Source organism: Acanthopagrus latus, chromosome 15 (genome assembly GCF_904848185.1).
Source record: "Acanthopagrus latus isolate v.2019 chromosome 15, fAcaLat1.1, whole genome shotgun sequence".
Taxonomy (NCBI): domain Eukaryota; kingdom Metazoa; phylum Chordata; class Actinopteri; order Spariformes; family Sparidae; genus Acanthopagrus; species Acanthopagrus latus.
In genome coordinates, this window is record NC_051053.1 from 15,952,973 (window position 1) to 15,969,213 (window position 16,241).

General features: G+C 43.8%; 1 protein-coding gene across 3 annotated transcripts in view; it reads left to right on the forward strand.

Annotated features, from left to right (window-relative positions):
* The window catches only part of thada (THADA armadillo repeat containing), an 89,879-nt gene that overhangs the window by 53,043 nt on the left and 20,595 nt on the right, over positions 1 to 16,241 (forward strand). For all 3 annotated transcript variants that reach the window (XM_037124359.1, XM_037124361.1, XM_037124360.1), the window contains exons 30-32: positions 2,806 to 2,909; positions 5,158 to 5,240; positions 13,106 to 13,506. In XM_037124359.1, coding sequence (XP_036980254.1) covers positions 2,806 to 2,909; positions 5,158 to 5,240; positions 13,106 to 13,506 — 588 coding nt within the window. The remainder of the gene's footprint in view (positions 1 to 2,805; positions 2,910 to 5,157; positions 5,241 to 13,105; positions 13,507 to 16,241) is intronic.

Below are 16,241 nucleotides of genomic sequence, written 5' to 3' on the forward strand. Positions count from 1 at the left end.
ATTCTGAGGAGAAGCCAGAAACGTCCACGTCACCTCAAACATGATTGTAGTTGAGTTTAAATGCCAGGTCAGATGATTGACCACCAAGTCAAAATTACTTCATATTAGGACACCATCCAAGGCTGCAAGATTTTTTTTTTGTTTCTTCTCAAGTTAACCTTTCTCATTTTCCTCACAACTCACCATGAGTCCTTTGATTGCATGTGATGTTGGTTGTGTTTATATGGTGACATTACCCTTCCCTCAAAATGTCATCTTTGGTTGTACTTCAGCCAGTAGAAGAGGCCAAAATGTGGCTGATTTTGCTGCTTTGAGTTTTGCAAGACTTGTCGCCAGTCCAACAGAATTTCTCCACACTCAGAATTTAAACAGATGTGATGTCATTGGTCCAATGTGAGTAATCAGGACTATTCTAGTCTTGTAGGACTGTATTGAATGAATGGGGTGATGGGTCACTGCTAGAATCTTTGACTATTCCCTTGTCAAATACAAGATGCACCAAGAGATCATTGGGTCAACTGGTCAAATATGTACATTTGCAGATTAAGGTTCTCGACAGGTGAGCTGTGACCTGGGCATGTACCAAAACCGGTTGGAGCCAACTCTGAAACTGGAGACATATTCTTGGATTGTTCCATCACGTGAGATTTAAGAAAGTCAATAAGAAGCTTAGCGAATATTTGCAGGGAGCAGTTCAACTGTGACTGATCCTCTAGAACCTGTTCTTTGACAGTAGAATCACTTGGAAAGTTTCAGTATTTGGTCCGGCAGTTGGTTCCAGCACTGGATCTACTTAGGTGGAAAAGCCCTCAGAGTGACAGCTAGAGGGACCCAGGGGTGTGGAAGCTGTTTGTACGAGCCAGTGGGTGTTGCCTGGGCGTGGAGACTGCAGGGAGAAGAGAAGGGGCAGGCCAGAGCTCAGTGGCCAGGTTTGGTGCAACGTGGTCGGCCTGGTTTTTCCCCACGTTTCCTTCCCTGCATAGCGTAATGAATGGCTTCCTACTGGTCTGTGGCCATGGCCCCAGCTTAAAGAGTATACTTACCAAGGCCCAGAATACACACCCCAGCCAGCCAACCAGCCAGCCAGCCAGCCATCCATCCAGCCAGCCTGTGTCCTGGCCTCTGAACACTCCCAACCACCAGTCCACCTGCTACAAACTGGCTCAGTCACACTTTGTCACATCAGCCACAATGAGAGGAATGATTTGATGTTCAGTGGGAAACTTTTTGAGAATTCTTGAATGTTTTTCTGTCACCATTACTTACAGCACAGTTACTGCAGGTGTTTAAGTATCAGCTCAAATCACATGTTTCCACCACAGGGGTCGGAGGTCAAGTGACAGGAAGGATGGTTATCTAGAGGGGGGTAGCGTGCTTATTGTATGGTTAAAGGATACTTCCCAGCACCCATCACTTGTTGAGATTACTGTGTAGTGTTAACATGCCTCTGGCTGTTTGACTCAACATGTTTTGTGTTTGGATCAATTTTGGTGAGACTCTGTCAAGACTGGCCAAGACTGATGTTTCATCCTCATAAACAACAAAACAACAAAATCAGATATCACTATTTTTTAACCTCAATATTGATATTGTGATAATATTAGCTGACCATTGGCCCTTTCACAAAAGTAGTAACACAATAAGATTTTTATGAATAAGCATCAGTAATGTGGACATAATGACCAAGGGGATGATCGCACAGAGAGTTGTCGTTGCAGGCACAGACTACTCACAAACTTGGAAGCCTTGGAGAACCTTATTTTGGGCAGTACAACCTCTGGAGCAGGGTTGGCGTTCACATCCAGCCATCATATGTAATTAATCGGAAAGGTGGCACAACTCCACGCCTTGTGTTGAAAAGTTGATCATATTTCAGCTTCTAAAAACCTAGAGAATGGAGAGTATCACCTACCAGGTGCGCCGTGGGACTCACTGGGACTGGTCCCTAAGTAAGTAAAAGCCAGTGTTAGAACAAGTAGAAGCGTCTTGTAAGCCCCCCCCCCCCCCACAAAAAAAAAATTACATCACTTTATGCAGTAGAGCCTTTAATACCAGGAAAAGACAACACTTATATCACACTATAATCATATCCACCTTCTAAGCTGATATAGTTTTATATCAGGATAATAATGATATTATGTTGATGAATTGCCCAGCCCATATGCTTGTATGATTACAAATTAGGGTTTCTCCAAGAAATTTGTGTCAGATCACAGTCATTTTGTACAGTTTTCATCAATACAAACTTTAAATTGGCTTTTAGTTGATACAGACTCAGTTGGGTAAAACATGTCCATGTGGTTAAATGAAATTAACTTCAGCCTGGTGTGTGTGTGTGTTTTTTTTTTTTTTTTTTTTTACATTAGCACCAGATTGTGACTGACTGGGTTTTTTGTCTCAACATTTTCAAACTTGTAAAAACTAACAAGGTTTTTCGCTGCCTAATGTTGTGACAGGTGTAATTACTGTAAAGCAAACATGCAAACAATGCTGTCCATTAATCGCTGACTGAGCTGAATCAGTCACATACTCATGTTTCATTATTAATGTAGATACTAAATGTTACTAAACTGTTTAAACTGTTGCCTCACTCTTGAAATACATGGCCACGTAGTGCTTCTACTCATAATGTAAGATAAGAGAATCCTTCATAATTCCCACGACAGGGAAATTAGCCCACAATATATTGAGCAAGGTGCAGACTATAACCTGAAGGGCTTATAGTCCCCCCCTCATACATGAATGTAAAAGATGACAGTTCTCACGTGTGCATCAATTCAACAGTGTGTATTTGTGTGTCTGCAGGTGCTGTTTCTGCTGCGCTCCTACCAGACTGACTCACATAGACCCCTGCCAGGAGGAAATGGCATCAGCAACGCCCTCCATCAGCGCATGTGGCTTGCCTCTCGGTAATCCTAGACACACGCACACATGCATGCATGCACGCACAGATAAGCATCCCTCCCGCTCTTCCAACTGATTCTGCAGAAGAATAGCGCCTTGTCTCACCGTTCATCCCCTCCCTGGCCATGTCCGCTTCATGTCCTGCCCGAGCTTCCATTTCAAAGAGACCGCCTGCTGTCCTATCCGCAGCCCTCCTCCTTCCCCCCTTTCCCCCTCAACCCCTTCTACCTCTGGCCCTCTCACCCAAGATTGTGGCCTCAAGATGGGGCACAGATTACCCGGTGGGCCCCCTCCTGCCTGGCTGAGGTCAGACCTGGGTCTCCAGTCTCTCCCCATGCCGCGGCCTGCAGCAGATAAGACAGGGTCGCTGGGTTAGCAACACTAGCCCTGCTAGCTTCGCTTGGTTACACTGATGAGCCTTTATTAAGATGACGAGGTGAATTCTTGCTCAGCAGAGCGTACCCTTCGTCTGTCTGTTTGATCATGCAGCACCACGGAGCCCAGTGCCCAGATCTAAGGACAACACAGGTCAAAGGATCTCTGTTTTTGGAAAAAGAAAACCTCCTCTCTCTTCCAGAACACCACTAATTTGAAGCGGCCACCTTCCAGAAAGGATGGAATGCATTGTTCGTCTGCTCTGAGTCAGTGTTTGGTTTTGGCCTCACACCATCTCTGCGCTGTGTCATTTTGGACTTTTTGTACCTCCAGGAGGGTGTCAATGGCGTAACGATGACTGCAGACGCTCGTGTAGATCCCTGCAGTTGACTTTGGCTTTGCGGTGGCACATCAGAACCTCTCCAGTGTATCGTTTGGATTGTGATCTAATGATTCAACTCCTGACAGCCTATTTTATAACGTTACCTCCCCATTCATACACACATAAACACAGTCAACCCACTTCACAGGACTCGTCCCTGCCCAAATCTGTTCTCACTTAAGCCACACACACACTCCCCCTGCCCTCTTCTCATGCTCCATCACGTGTGTTGTGTTGTGTTGTGTATTTGTGTGTACATTAAGCGTGTTGGGGATTTTGTGTGTGTGTGTGTGTGGGGGGGGGGTTCATGTTATTAATATCTGAGTGATGAAAACATGACGTCAAGCTCACACACTGTCTCTCTTGTTTTCACATACACACACGCACTCTCACACACACACACACACACTTGCGGGCTTTCGCAGCACTGTGGTCATACCCTCGATTGAACGCACACATAAAGTGAACACACTCGCACACTTCACTTCGCCCACACATGCTGCTCCACTCGCACACAAGGCCATAGGCAGATGTAACACATTAATGTCATCGTCCACCAATAATAACAACAATAATTCCGCATGATGACTATTGTGAAACCTAGCACTCGTAGGATGCACGATAAATCAATTAATGTGTCTACTAATACGGAGGAAATAATTACAACTGGCTCCTCTGTTCAAGCCTCTGCCTGTTCATGTGTGTGTATTAATCAAATCTATGTTTGAACAGCTGCAGGCGTCTCATGTGATGGTCTCACACATTAAGGATTCAGGCTTTTAGGATTCACTACTAATAAAAAAAACACACCCAAACAAACAGACATCAATGTCCTATTCTGCAGTTGTTGACACAGAAATACACTGACTTTTTGTTTGGAGAGACTATGTATGATCACGTCCACATGCACCAACAGGATTAATACTGGGATCAATAGTCAATAAATGTATTACTTTATATTCTTTTTTACTTTTTTAATCATCTGATGTTTAATTGACCGGGAATGCCTCCAAGATCCTGTCTGTAACAATGAGTTTTAGACAGTTAAAATAAGATTGATAAAATAAACATTCCACAAAGTCAAAACCAATCATAGATGCTCAAATAAAATCATGCAATACATTTTTTAATACCATCATGTGCATTGCCAATCTCTGAAAAACCTTAATGTCCTCTTAAATAAAACCCAAACGCAAACCATAAAAAGAACTATGCACAGCCCAAAACCACTTAATATTCCAACACATGTGCAGCCACAGTTACTATTTTCAATTCATTGTTCTTCTTTTATTTGATTGAAATGGACATTTCTTCTTCCAGCTTCTCGAATATGAGGATTTGCTGCTAAGACTTACTGTCATAGCTTTTTTAAGTCCAATGAATATAGGAGGTCGACTGGGTCATCCATCAGTCAGAAGGACAGGGTTCAATTTCCAGGTTCAAGGAAGTGCCCTCGAGCAAGATACAAACCATTTTTGTTTTTGCTCCCATTTCAGACAGAATGGCTGCGTGGTGACCAGAGGAGCCTTTCTGGATGTGTTGGTGTGCCTGTGTGGGCCCAAGATCAGTCTTCTGGATGGTGAGTTTCTGTTGGGTCACTTAGTTTGACTCATGTTTTATTGAGTGATTGTCAAATTACGCAGAGCAGCCCACAAATGCAAACTCTTATTTCACTTTCTCAAATATCAGGGAGAATTCCTGCACCCATTAGGTGATGTTTACTTCTGTCACATGGTACAACTAACTATACTGTATACAGGCCAGACAGATGGCTTAAGATCATTTTTTTACCATATAAGATGGTACCAGATGGATAGATACCAGCCACTGATATACACCTGATTGTTTTTAATAAAGATCTATGCATTATTTCCTGAGAAATTAATGAAAATGGCAAAAAAACAGTCCTCTATCCAAGTTTCAGGGCAATCTATTGCAGTTTTTGTTTAATCCTGCTGACAAACCAACCAACCAACAAACGGGCACGGGTGAAAACACAGCCTCCTTGGCGAAGGTAATCACACATGATCCAACATAAAAGCATGTGATTGGTCTGTTTTGCTTTCACAACACAGACAAACCACAACAGATTTCACCCGGAAGCAGACCTCGAGCCGCCTTTTTAGGCGGTTTCGGTCGAAATCAGGTGCAGACTAAACAACCGACAGACAATTTTTGCGCGAGCCCAAACAAACTGAACCAACAGCCAAACACACCAGAGTTCATGTGAACCACACCGAACAGAAACGTGTCAAACGCCCAAAGAGATGTGATATTTGTGTTTTCTGTCTGTTTTTTCTGCCATCACATTGAAAGGGGTCACAACAACAGGTACAACAGGTTAAATCACCATAACCATCTTTGTCATGTATGATGGCTGAAGAACAGTCTTTGGGTTTTGGACTTTTAGTTGGACATAAGAAGCCATTTAAAAACGCTATGCACCATGGGAAACTGTGATGAGCATTTCTCACATTTTATTGTTTAAACGATCAATTTAGGGGGAAAAAATCAGGCAGAATAACTGATAATGAAAGAAGCTGCAGCTCTAATATTGAAGTCTCATTTTGAGTGGAGAGTACTAGAACGCTTTTGTTCTTAAACGTGGCTTTAAAAACGTTTGTTCTCATTCTCGGTGGTGATTTTGCCGGTCTTTTGCCGATGACAGCCAGTTGCTGGGGAGTTTATCTGCTCAGTAAACAGCAACTGTGTTCCCTCCATTTGCTGCGAACTTGTACTATCTGCGTCTGAACAGGCGACCCCGCAAACGTTTGCTGGCGAGGCTGTCCGCTGCGCTCTCCATTTAGACTGATTGTTGACAGAAGACGGCTTCATGTCTCGGGTAGTTCAGAGAAGCCCCCCGGTGTGTGCGGTGCATGTGTGTGTGCATCTGAGTACGTGGTGTGGTTGTGTGCACATGTGCGCAGGCCGGCGGGGGTCTCCGCGGTGGAGGAATGTGAAACCGATGGCGAGCGATCTCTGACAGATGGTGGGATTGTGCCTATAACCCAGTTTATGTTGGAGTGCTGTACAGAGAGGGAAAAAAAAGGGGAGAGGCGGGGGAGGCACTTATGTTTTCGGTCGGCCATGTGCTGAACACATGTTGGTCTTGACAGTGGAAATAGAGAGGATTTCTCAAAACAAGCCTGTAGATGGAGGAGCTGGCCTGGCCCGACTTGGCTCTGCTCCTTACATAACTAAATAAGCTCCCTCCAGCTCACAGACCTCTAATGCCTCTCTATTATTATCATAAGTCCGTCTTTGGCTTCATTTCTCACCTCTTCTCTGCTGGTGTGAGAGTCCTCCGCTGGTCTGTCTTTCTACTTCGTATTTCCAATCCCTCACCCTTTTCCTCTTGTGTAATTGCTCTTTTCAGATGTTGAGTGAAGGAGCCGCAGGTTGGGCAAGTTTATATGAAAGCAGGAGGCTCTTAATAAGAGTGCCTGGCACCAGGGTAAAGGAGGTGAACAATTGGCTTTTTCAATATTACTTCTCTTTTTTTCCTTTTTAACTGGCACCCCACGTTAAGTAGGAACTTTGCATTTACCAGCCAGTTCCTCTCGGCTCTGAACACAAGTCTTTGTGTGTGTGCGTGTGTGTGTGTGCGCCTACACACATTTCTGCGCCCCAGCCCTTTGATCCATGCGGACTCATAAAAAAAGCCCCCACTGTCCATTGCTTCATCTTTACCTCCGCCAGTCTTCTGTTTCTTTGCTTTCCTGCCATGCCAGTAAAAAAGAACTGAAAGGTTCTGTGTGTGGAAAGCAGAGGAAAGAAGGCAGACACAAATAGAGAGGGAAGAATTTGCTGGAATTTAATGCCTTTCCATCAGTGTGATAACAGATGCTGATGGTAAACTCTGATGAGTCACTATTCCTGTCAATTTGTTAAAGCCTGAGTTGGTAAAGAAACACAGCAAGGGTTCCAGGATATCCTCGGTTTGAGTCTACATAAGCCTCATATTAGCTTCATCTTAACATTTAAGTATTGGATAGAAAACTCAAACGGCGTCCTTAAATGCTCTCAGCTTACTTACACAGCATGTCATTGACACAAAAATTATCCACACTCATCCTTTAAGTTCAATCCGTCTTAGTACACAGAAAAGCGTGTTACCATAATTAGGCTGCTAGCAACTTTAGCACATGAGATTGATGCTCATGACAACTCGGTTAGCCATCTAGTTCCATATTTAGATACTCGCCCCCGTTTAACTTTGTGCTTTTTTTCTGTGGAATTATGCACAAACCATGGCAAGAGAAGAACGTCGTATTCCTCTTCCATCTTTGAAATTAGACCGTCCTGTTCACACATGACACCCTTTGGAGCCATGACTCCCAACCTGGGGGCTTGGACTGCCAAATGGTTGCAGTTTACACCCAAGAAGGCAACAATAAAAAACATTAGTGCCTCAAAGTTTTCTCCATAAATGCTTAGTAGTTACACGCTATTATATACACATGCAATGTCTACGCAATTTCTACCACAAGAGGGTCTTCAATCAAAACAAAAGGGTTGACGTTAAGTAGCGCGGCATTATGGGAGTTTTTGTCCTCACTGTTGAACAACCATTGCTCAGAGAAGTGCATCTGTGTGACTCAGTCAGAAATGTTGGCAGACAAGGCGATGTTTTAAAGTTTTATTCATGTCACTCCCCTCCTCGCTCTGACTCTGTCCCGGAAGTTAAAGCAACAGTTGACCAAATGAAACACACCTTTGCCTTGATTACAATCATGGAATTCTGAACATTAAACAACTGAACATTGTTTGAATATTTGGGATCATCAATGGAGAGCAGAGCATCCATCAAGAGTTATCAAGTAGTCTTATTGGGTAGGAAATTACGCTTTTTGAAGTAGTTCAACTTCCTCAAGAATTTGGAAATCAACTATCGACTGGCGGGTGGACACACTTGTCATTTTCTAGCTTGCTATTATTTATAACACTTAGACACTTTTAGGCCAATAAGCAGCCCACAAACACACCCGTGTACATGTAAGGACAGAGCCTTTTAGGGTAATTAGAGGGGAGGGACCTCAGCAAATTGTAAAGCTCAATCAGCATGAGAAGGAGGTCAGCGCTCTCACACTGTCAGACACACAAACACGCACACACACACACACACACGTAGCGTCTGGGGTTTGTTTTTCACAGTTTGGGTAATGACGGTGGAAGCTGATGTGAAATCCAGCTGTGTGCTCGCTGCGAGAGCACGTGCAAGCGTCTAGCCGAAGTTCTAGCTTGACACAGCAAAGTGTCTCTGCCAGCATCTTTAAGTGGGCTGTGGACACACTCACACACACACCTACACCCAAGTAAACATCCAGCACACTCGTGTACTTGTGGTTCATCAGTACAATCCGAACTCTTCATTTGCTCAATACAACACACAAGCACTCTTGCGTTTACCGTCATCATCTGTGCTCAAGCATTGCGTAAAATGTTCAAACATCACACATGTTCATTCACCCTGCATCTGTTTCCCACTGACACTTCTTTAAAAGCCCGGCACTAAAATTGTTGGTGTTATTGGAGTGGACTCGGCTGCTCAGTCACACTTCAGTTTGGATTACAAAGTGATGACTCTCCAACCGCCATCCAAACGCAGTTCAGGACCCATCTTACCTTGAACAGTGAGGTTGGACCAGGTTTATTTGAAACAGATGTTGTGGTTTTATTTAGTTTAAATATTTGACCTATGCTGTAAAACAGGCCATCACATGTGTTCCTTTCTCCTGCTCAGACATAAATCCTCTCTCAGGTTTGCTCAAATCTCCCTTATTTCTATTGTATTTTGATTTTGTACTTGTACCGCTGCTATGATGACCTAATTTTCCCTCAGGGATTAGTAAAGTTATCTATCTAAAACACATGACTGATGTCAATCTAGTTTTCTAAAGCAACACTTTTATTGAGAGTGTTTTCATTTTCTCACATTTTATTTGAATGTTTGTTGGGCTATCTTCATAGACTTCCAACGTGCTTTAGTTCCTCTACTGTATTTTCATTTACACCGGCACGCTAAAGACACCAGACCATGGATTACTCTCTCAAGTCTCAGGTTTCTGGACTAACACAAGACAACTGCACCGTGGAAATCAGAATAACCACTGACCATAACCAGATCTGACTTCTTTCCATGTTTTGATTCCAGGAGGGCCTCAGAGTCAACCTGATGAATATTTGTGTTTGTACTCAAGAGAAGCTGTATGACTTGCAATTTCACTCGATCGCATGTATCAGTTTTTCTATTTTCTTACTTTGTGAAACTGAAAAAGTTTCCTTTACTTCGCCAAAGTACTATGCAAAGTATGCGGAAATGATATTGTCATATTTTAATACAGAAACCTGAGACTTGACAGAGTCAGCCATGAAGTCTATGAAGAAGTTTTAACTAAAAACAAAGTCCAGCTGAGGCTGATGGTAACCTCATCGGTGCCTATCTACTGAGCACCGGTGATATTGATCAAGTACACTAAAAGACAATACCCACCCGAGCTGAAAAAACAATAGACATAATAATCAATATTGAATGAAACCAAATAGTTGTTGCAATTATAGACCACATAAGAATTGAACTAGTTAAATTTGGCTAGATAGAAGTCAGCCATCCATCTGCTACAGATTGTAGCAGTATATGAAACATCATTTAGATCAGTACACATAAACTGCACCAAGACCTGCACTTTATATATTAACACACGGGTGTGAACGATCTAAATGCTTTGATCACACTGTAATCCACTGAGCCAGGCCTCATCCCAGCGTATCCCAAAATATCAAATAGTAATCACAACGTAATGGAGCCTGGCTGTGGTCCAGCTGCAGGTTTGCACTCGAGCGGCATAAAGAGACACAAGTGTTGTAGACAGAGATTTAAATAAACACAGCTGTGGCGGAACAATGGCTGTTTATGATCAGACATGAAAAATCACATTGAAACGGCCCTCACAGGAACGCCTTTCATTAGCTGAGGGAATGCCTGACTGCCCTCCTCCTCCTCCTCCGCACACTTTATTTTAATAAAGACCATCATAAAAAACAGCTTTGCATCCTGACTAATGATGTTTTTCCTTTTTGGCTCTCTTACTCTGTATTTCCTCCCCCGATAGCTCTTTTTCTGTCTTCTGTTTTTTTTTTCACATTTATGATTTTTTTCTTCCGTCTTTCTCTCTCTCTGCATTTTGTTTTCTTTCACTCTTTAGTAAGTGCGTTTTGAGTCAGTCAACAGAAAGTACTTCAGGGCCTCATCGCTTCTTCATTCGCTTCCCTTTAGAGTGGAGGAGAATGTAGAATGATTTTTTCTGCGTGCGTGTCTTTGTGTACGAGACAGATATGAATCAGGATCATAGCATTACAGTGTGACGAGCTAATGTAGCATGCTATTTCCACAACCCTTGCGACACACGCACACACACACACACACACACACACACACACACACAGACACTCTGTGTTTTCTGCGCTCCACCATGACAGACAGCCGTTTTCTCTTTGACACGCTCACATTCTCCTTCAGTCATCCTCGTCTCTCTGCTCCCTTCATCATTGGTGTCATTACTGTGCCCCTGCCCTCCCCATTATAACCATTAGGTATGCTTATTTGGCCCCGGACCCCCCTTTGAGGATCAGGTTCCATAGTAACCTGGCCCCTCTCCACGGTAACCCAGCCCATCTCTGGAGGAATGCGGCATTTCCCGCTCTTTTGTCAGGCCACGTTTTGAGTGGCACTGCGGGGCCAGATTGAGTTGCACTGGGTTTCATAAGCTTTTCTGTGTGTGTGTGTGTGTGTGTGTGTGTGTGTGTGTGTGTGTGTGTGTGTGTGTGTGTGTGTGTGTGTGTGTGTGTGTGTGTGTGTGTGTGTGTGTGTGTGTGTGTGTGTGTGTGTGGTAAACTAATTGAGTTGGCTGTCAAAGCAGGGTCTGTGTGCAGTCTTGGAGCAACACTGTAGGGAGGAGCACAGCTTTAGAATGGCATTGGGTTTCTCTATAGTTGCCCTGCCTCTGGATTATACTTATATTTCACAGGAAGTGTGTGTGTGTGTGTGCACACATGTCTTGTGTTTATTTGCGTGTCCATCACTCCCCATGGGTGTATGTTCACAGGTGGCTGAGTTGGCACCAGCATGGGCATTTCCAAACAGACACTGACGCAGCCTTTCCTATAAAAGTGAAAATAGAAAGGAACAGAGGACACTGACTTCTTCAGTCTGGCCTGTTGTCTGCATCTGTTTGCTTCACAAAGGACTGTGTGTGTGTTTGTTTAGCTTGTAGAGACATTGGACTGCAGACCTCTGAGGACATTAAGCCACCGGGAAATATTTAAATGTACATGGCACGGCTTAATAGAGTCGAGATGAGCAACAACTTAATTATTCCCCAACGGAAACAGGAAAGTTTCAGCTTTGGTTGGATTCAGAAGGAAATAAAGCGTTGTTGTTGATGCCTTGATCAGAGAGGGAATGTGTAATGTCACTGTCGTCATCTGTCCAGCAGTTCCTCTAGCTGTGCTGCTCAAGCAGTATTTGGCATTGTGGCCAGCCCTGGTTCATTCCTATCTCTTTCTCCCTCATTTCCTGTCATCTCTCTAATGTTGCTTATTTAAACTGGCAGGAGACAAACTTTTTGAGGCAACACATCATTATGAAGTAAATGTTGATTACACATGGCTGTAGAATAATGAAACCATGAGTGTTCCCTGTTTCTTCCCTATAAATGTTGCTTTTAGCGCGCAGCGCTGTGTCCAAAAACACTCTCTTCACAGAAAATGAAGGTGAAAATGAATGATCACCCAGTCAGCCTGGCACCATTATGCTCTGGCATCACATCTCCATTATAGACCAAATTAGTGAATAAACTCACTGTGTTGCTGGTAGTTTTAACTGTAAGGAAAACTGAAAGTGATCTAGTCTCAAGTCTTTGCGACAGCAGCGTCAACATAAATAACACTTGGAATGCTAAAAAGTTGTCTGTGTCCTCTTTAAAAAGGTATACGATGCCCAAAAAGTACTAAATAAAATCCATTAAAGATCATAATTGTGTAAAAAATAACCAATCTGACTGCTTCTCAACAACATAATAAATCAGCATTGGGTCGTTTTTTGTTTTGTGAGTTGTGAATAAGAAATGCAAAAGAAATAAGAGGTTTCTGTTGTACAGGCTTCCTAGAAGGAAGGCCAAGAAAAACCTGAAGGAATGATTGGAGAAACAGAACAGTGGCTCTTTTATGATGTGGGGGCATTTTTGCTGCCATGCTTTGGGTCCATTCATCCTCTCAGAGGAAGAGTCACTGTAAACCAACACAAAGCTGCATGATGTCAACAGAGGGATGCTAAGATAACATGGCTAATATTAATGCATATCAGTGTTGCTTGCAATTTAAAGTCTTCAATATGTGTTTTCAAACCTCATTGTCAGCTAACATGGTGCTTCATGTGTTTGTCAGATCCAGAAGTCGGTGATCTCCGTCAGGAAGCTCTGTCCATCCTGATGGCCTCAGACCTCATCAGCTCCGACGATTCCTCCTCTGCCCTGGGGCCCGGCAGCACCCAGTACCTGCTCAGCCTGGCCCGGTTGGCCCTCAGCGCCGGTGTGGAGATCCCTGACCTCTGGGGAGGCCCCCAGCTCTCGGGCCAGCTCCTTCAGTGTCTGCTGCGGTGCCCACAGTACGAGGTGAGGGAGCTGGCTCTGGAGGGGATCCTGAGGAGGCTGCAGGAGGAGGAGGAGGAGGAGGAGGAGGAGGAGGAGAAGAAGAAGAAGAGGAGACCTCAGTGGCTGGACGAGACCACCCTGTCTAACCTGACCAGCCTGGCTCTTCACGAGACACACCCCCAGTGTCTGGCCAAGGTGAGACCACACACACACACACACACACACATACACACACATGCACACACACACCAATGCACACAAAAGCATCAGAGGAGGTGCATTTGTTTGCTGTGTTCATTTGAAAGCCTGTATTATGTGTCTGTCTGTTTTATAGATGTGTGTGCGTGTGTGTATAATCCCTTGTTCATGCCTCGTGTGTGAGTCTCTGACAGGCCATAAGCAGCAGAATTTCAGAGGCCTGTCATCACACAATGATGAACTCTTTCCAAGAAATATGTTTTTCCTATTCGTCGCAGTTTTTTACTGAGCCACAGGGACGTTTGCTGCAAATTGATGAAATGCCTGAATCCATCTCGCAGAGGCTCGCGTGAGAGGCTAATCGGCCACAGGGGGACACGCCAAGCACACTGGCAGCAAGCTGACTCGCTCACTCTCACTCTCTCTCTCTCTCTTACACACACTCATGAGAGGTTTTGTCAGCTTCCACTCTAACAGGTTTTGGAGGGGAAAACGCAGCCTATTTCCTGCGCGGGGACAGAAGGTCTTATTTCAGCGTGGACGACAGCAGATCAGTTACTCCTGTCGCTAACGCTCCTCCAGAGCTGACATGACTCAGCACTGCTATGACTGACTGACTGGCTGCTGTGTGTGTGTGTGTGTGTGTTTGTATGTCCACGCTGCTGCCGACACGTGTGTGTTTTATGTGTATGTTGCTTTTCAAGGTTTCTTTTTGGGGTGGGTTTTGCATATGTGTGTGTTTGCCTGTACATTCTTCGCCAGGCGCTGCTTTACAGGCCAGCAGTTAATGTTTAAAGTGTCAGCCCTGTTAAGTGGAGCCTCCCCTGCGCCAAGGACACACCAACCCAGCGGGCCAGTTGCCATAGCTCGCCCTGGACTCCAACAGTGGTGCATTCTGGGAGAGCAGCAGCGGTAGGCCAAGGACATGAGTGTCGGTCTGTTGGTGATGAAGCATCCAAAGTCTGAAGTAAACTTTCCTGTCATCTTCAGTACTTATTCTTAACACATGTGCTGAAGGAATCTGCTGCGTTAGACGACTCAGCGAGACAGATGGTAGCCTGAAAGGCCCTGAGAGCATGACTCTGCACATTCTCTCACAATATTCAGTTTATGTCAAAGATGCAAAGATAAAAACACATATTCAAGACCATAAAAGGCTGTTTGTACAGTTTCTTGGGTTTGTGTACTTTACTATAAACTGCAAAACTCCTGTTTCTACCTCCTAGAAGTGACGCAGAAGTTATTCCTTCAGTTCCTGTCAACAAAATAAGATTCTTGTTCCAGTAAAAATCGAATTAGGAAATGACACATGGCTCTGAAATACCTGCGGTATTTACCAGTTGTCAACTATTTACTTGTGTGATGTATTTTCTGCCAAATAAGACCACACGGCACACATGATTAATGTGGACATCCTGTTACAAACACATGGAGATGCTTTGGTTTTATTTTATCTGTTCATACAATCAGGAACAGATAAGTGGAATAAGGCAAACAGCATTACAATCAGATGACAGTGAAAAACAGCACCCTTGATTTCAGACACAAGCAGACAAAAACAGCATCTAATTTCTAGCTGGCAATCAGCAATTTTGCTGGCAGAAATGAAGACTGTAGCTGGGGTTAGGGATTGCAAGGGATTGGTTAAAAACACTGTAACAGGCGGACTTATTAAAACAATAAAATAGGCACTTAATGGACTTGTACTTGATATCGGATTAAAACAATGAGTCTAAAACTGCACGTCTGTGGCAGAACGTCAACCTCTTCAGCAGCTGATAAACGATATAGAATCACAAGACTTTTAGGATGACAGCTACTTGATGTGTTCACACTTTGAGCACCAACTATGATAATAGACATGAAAAAGTTATTGAATCTAAGCAGTTTGTTGAAATGTCTCTTCCAGCAGTTGGACTGGTGTGTTACAGCAGACCGTGGCGAATCATGGAGTCCAACGAGCTCTGAGCATTGCTCTGAACGTATTAGAATAAGTGTGTGTCAATAAGCTTTGTGACCTGTGCATATTTCAGGCTTGGGGCACATTTCCCTGCTACCTGGTGCCATATGAATGTGCAAAGCTTAACAAATGGAAAAATGCATCTCTACATCAGTGCCAATTTGTAGCATGTCATCTGTTTTTAATTTGTGTCCTGCTGAATCTTTGTTTTTACCAAAAGAAATCCAGACAGTCATCGCTTAGTTTTGTCTGTCACATCTTATATTGTCTTTCACAAGCTTAATGAGTGTGCAAAATAGGAAACAGGAGGAAGAGATTGTGTGACGATACTGTGAGAGCAACTACTGGATAACTTGGTCTATGGAGCCGTAGTTTAAAGAGCAGGCTTTGCACACAATCCGTTATGATTCTTTTGACATTTAAATAAAAGTCATGTAAGGAAGTTTACTCTGGCAGTCTTGCCCTCTTCGGTCAGAGTCGTACATGGTTTGGCTTTGAATCGACTTTGGCCCAAGATGCAAGAAAATACCAGTGAAAAGCAGCAACACCTTGAGCCTGTCAGGGCTAAAAAGGGGGCTAGACAGCAGCGCAGGGAAGGCTGGATGGAGTGTAAAGTTTATATTTATTAACGTTTGTGTGTGTGTGTGTGTGTGTGTGTGTGTGTGTGTCTGTTCATGCAGGGTGGGCGTCACTGTTTATTTGCATGTTACAGCTATGGAAGTCTGCACGCCTGAGTTGGCATGTTTTCCTGTTACTGGTGTATATTTGAGTA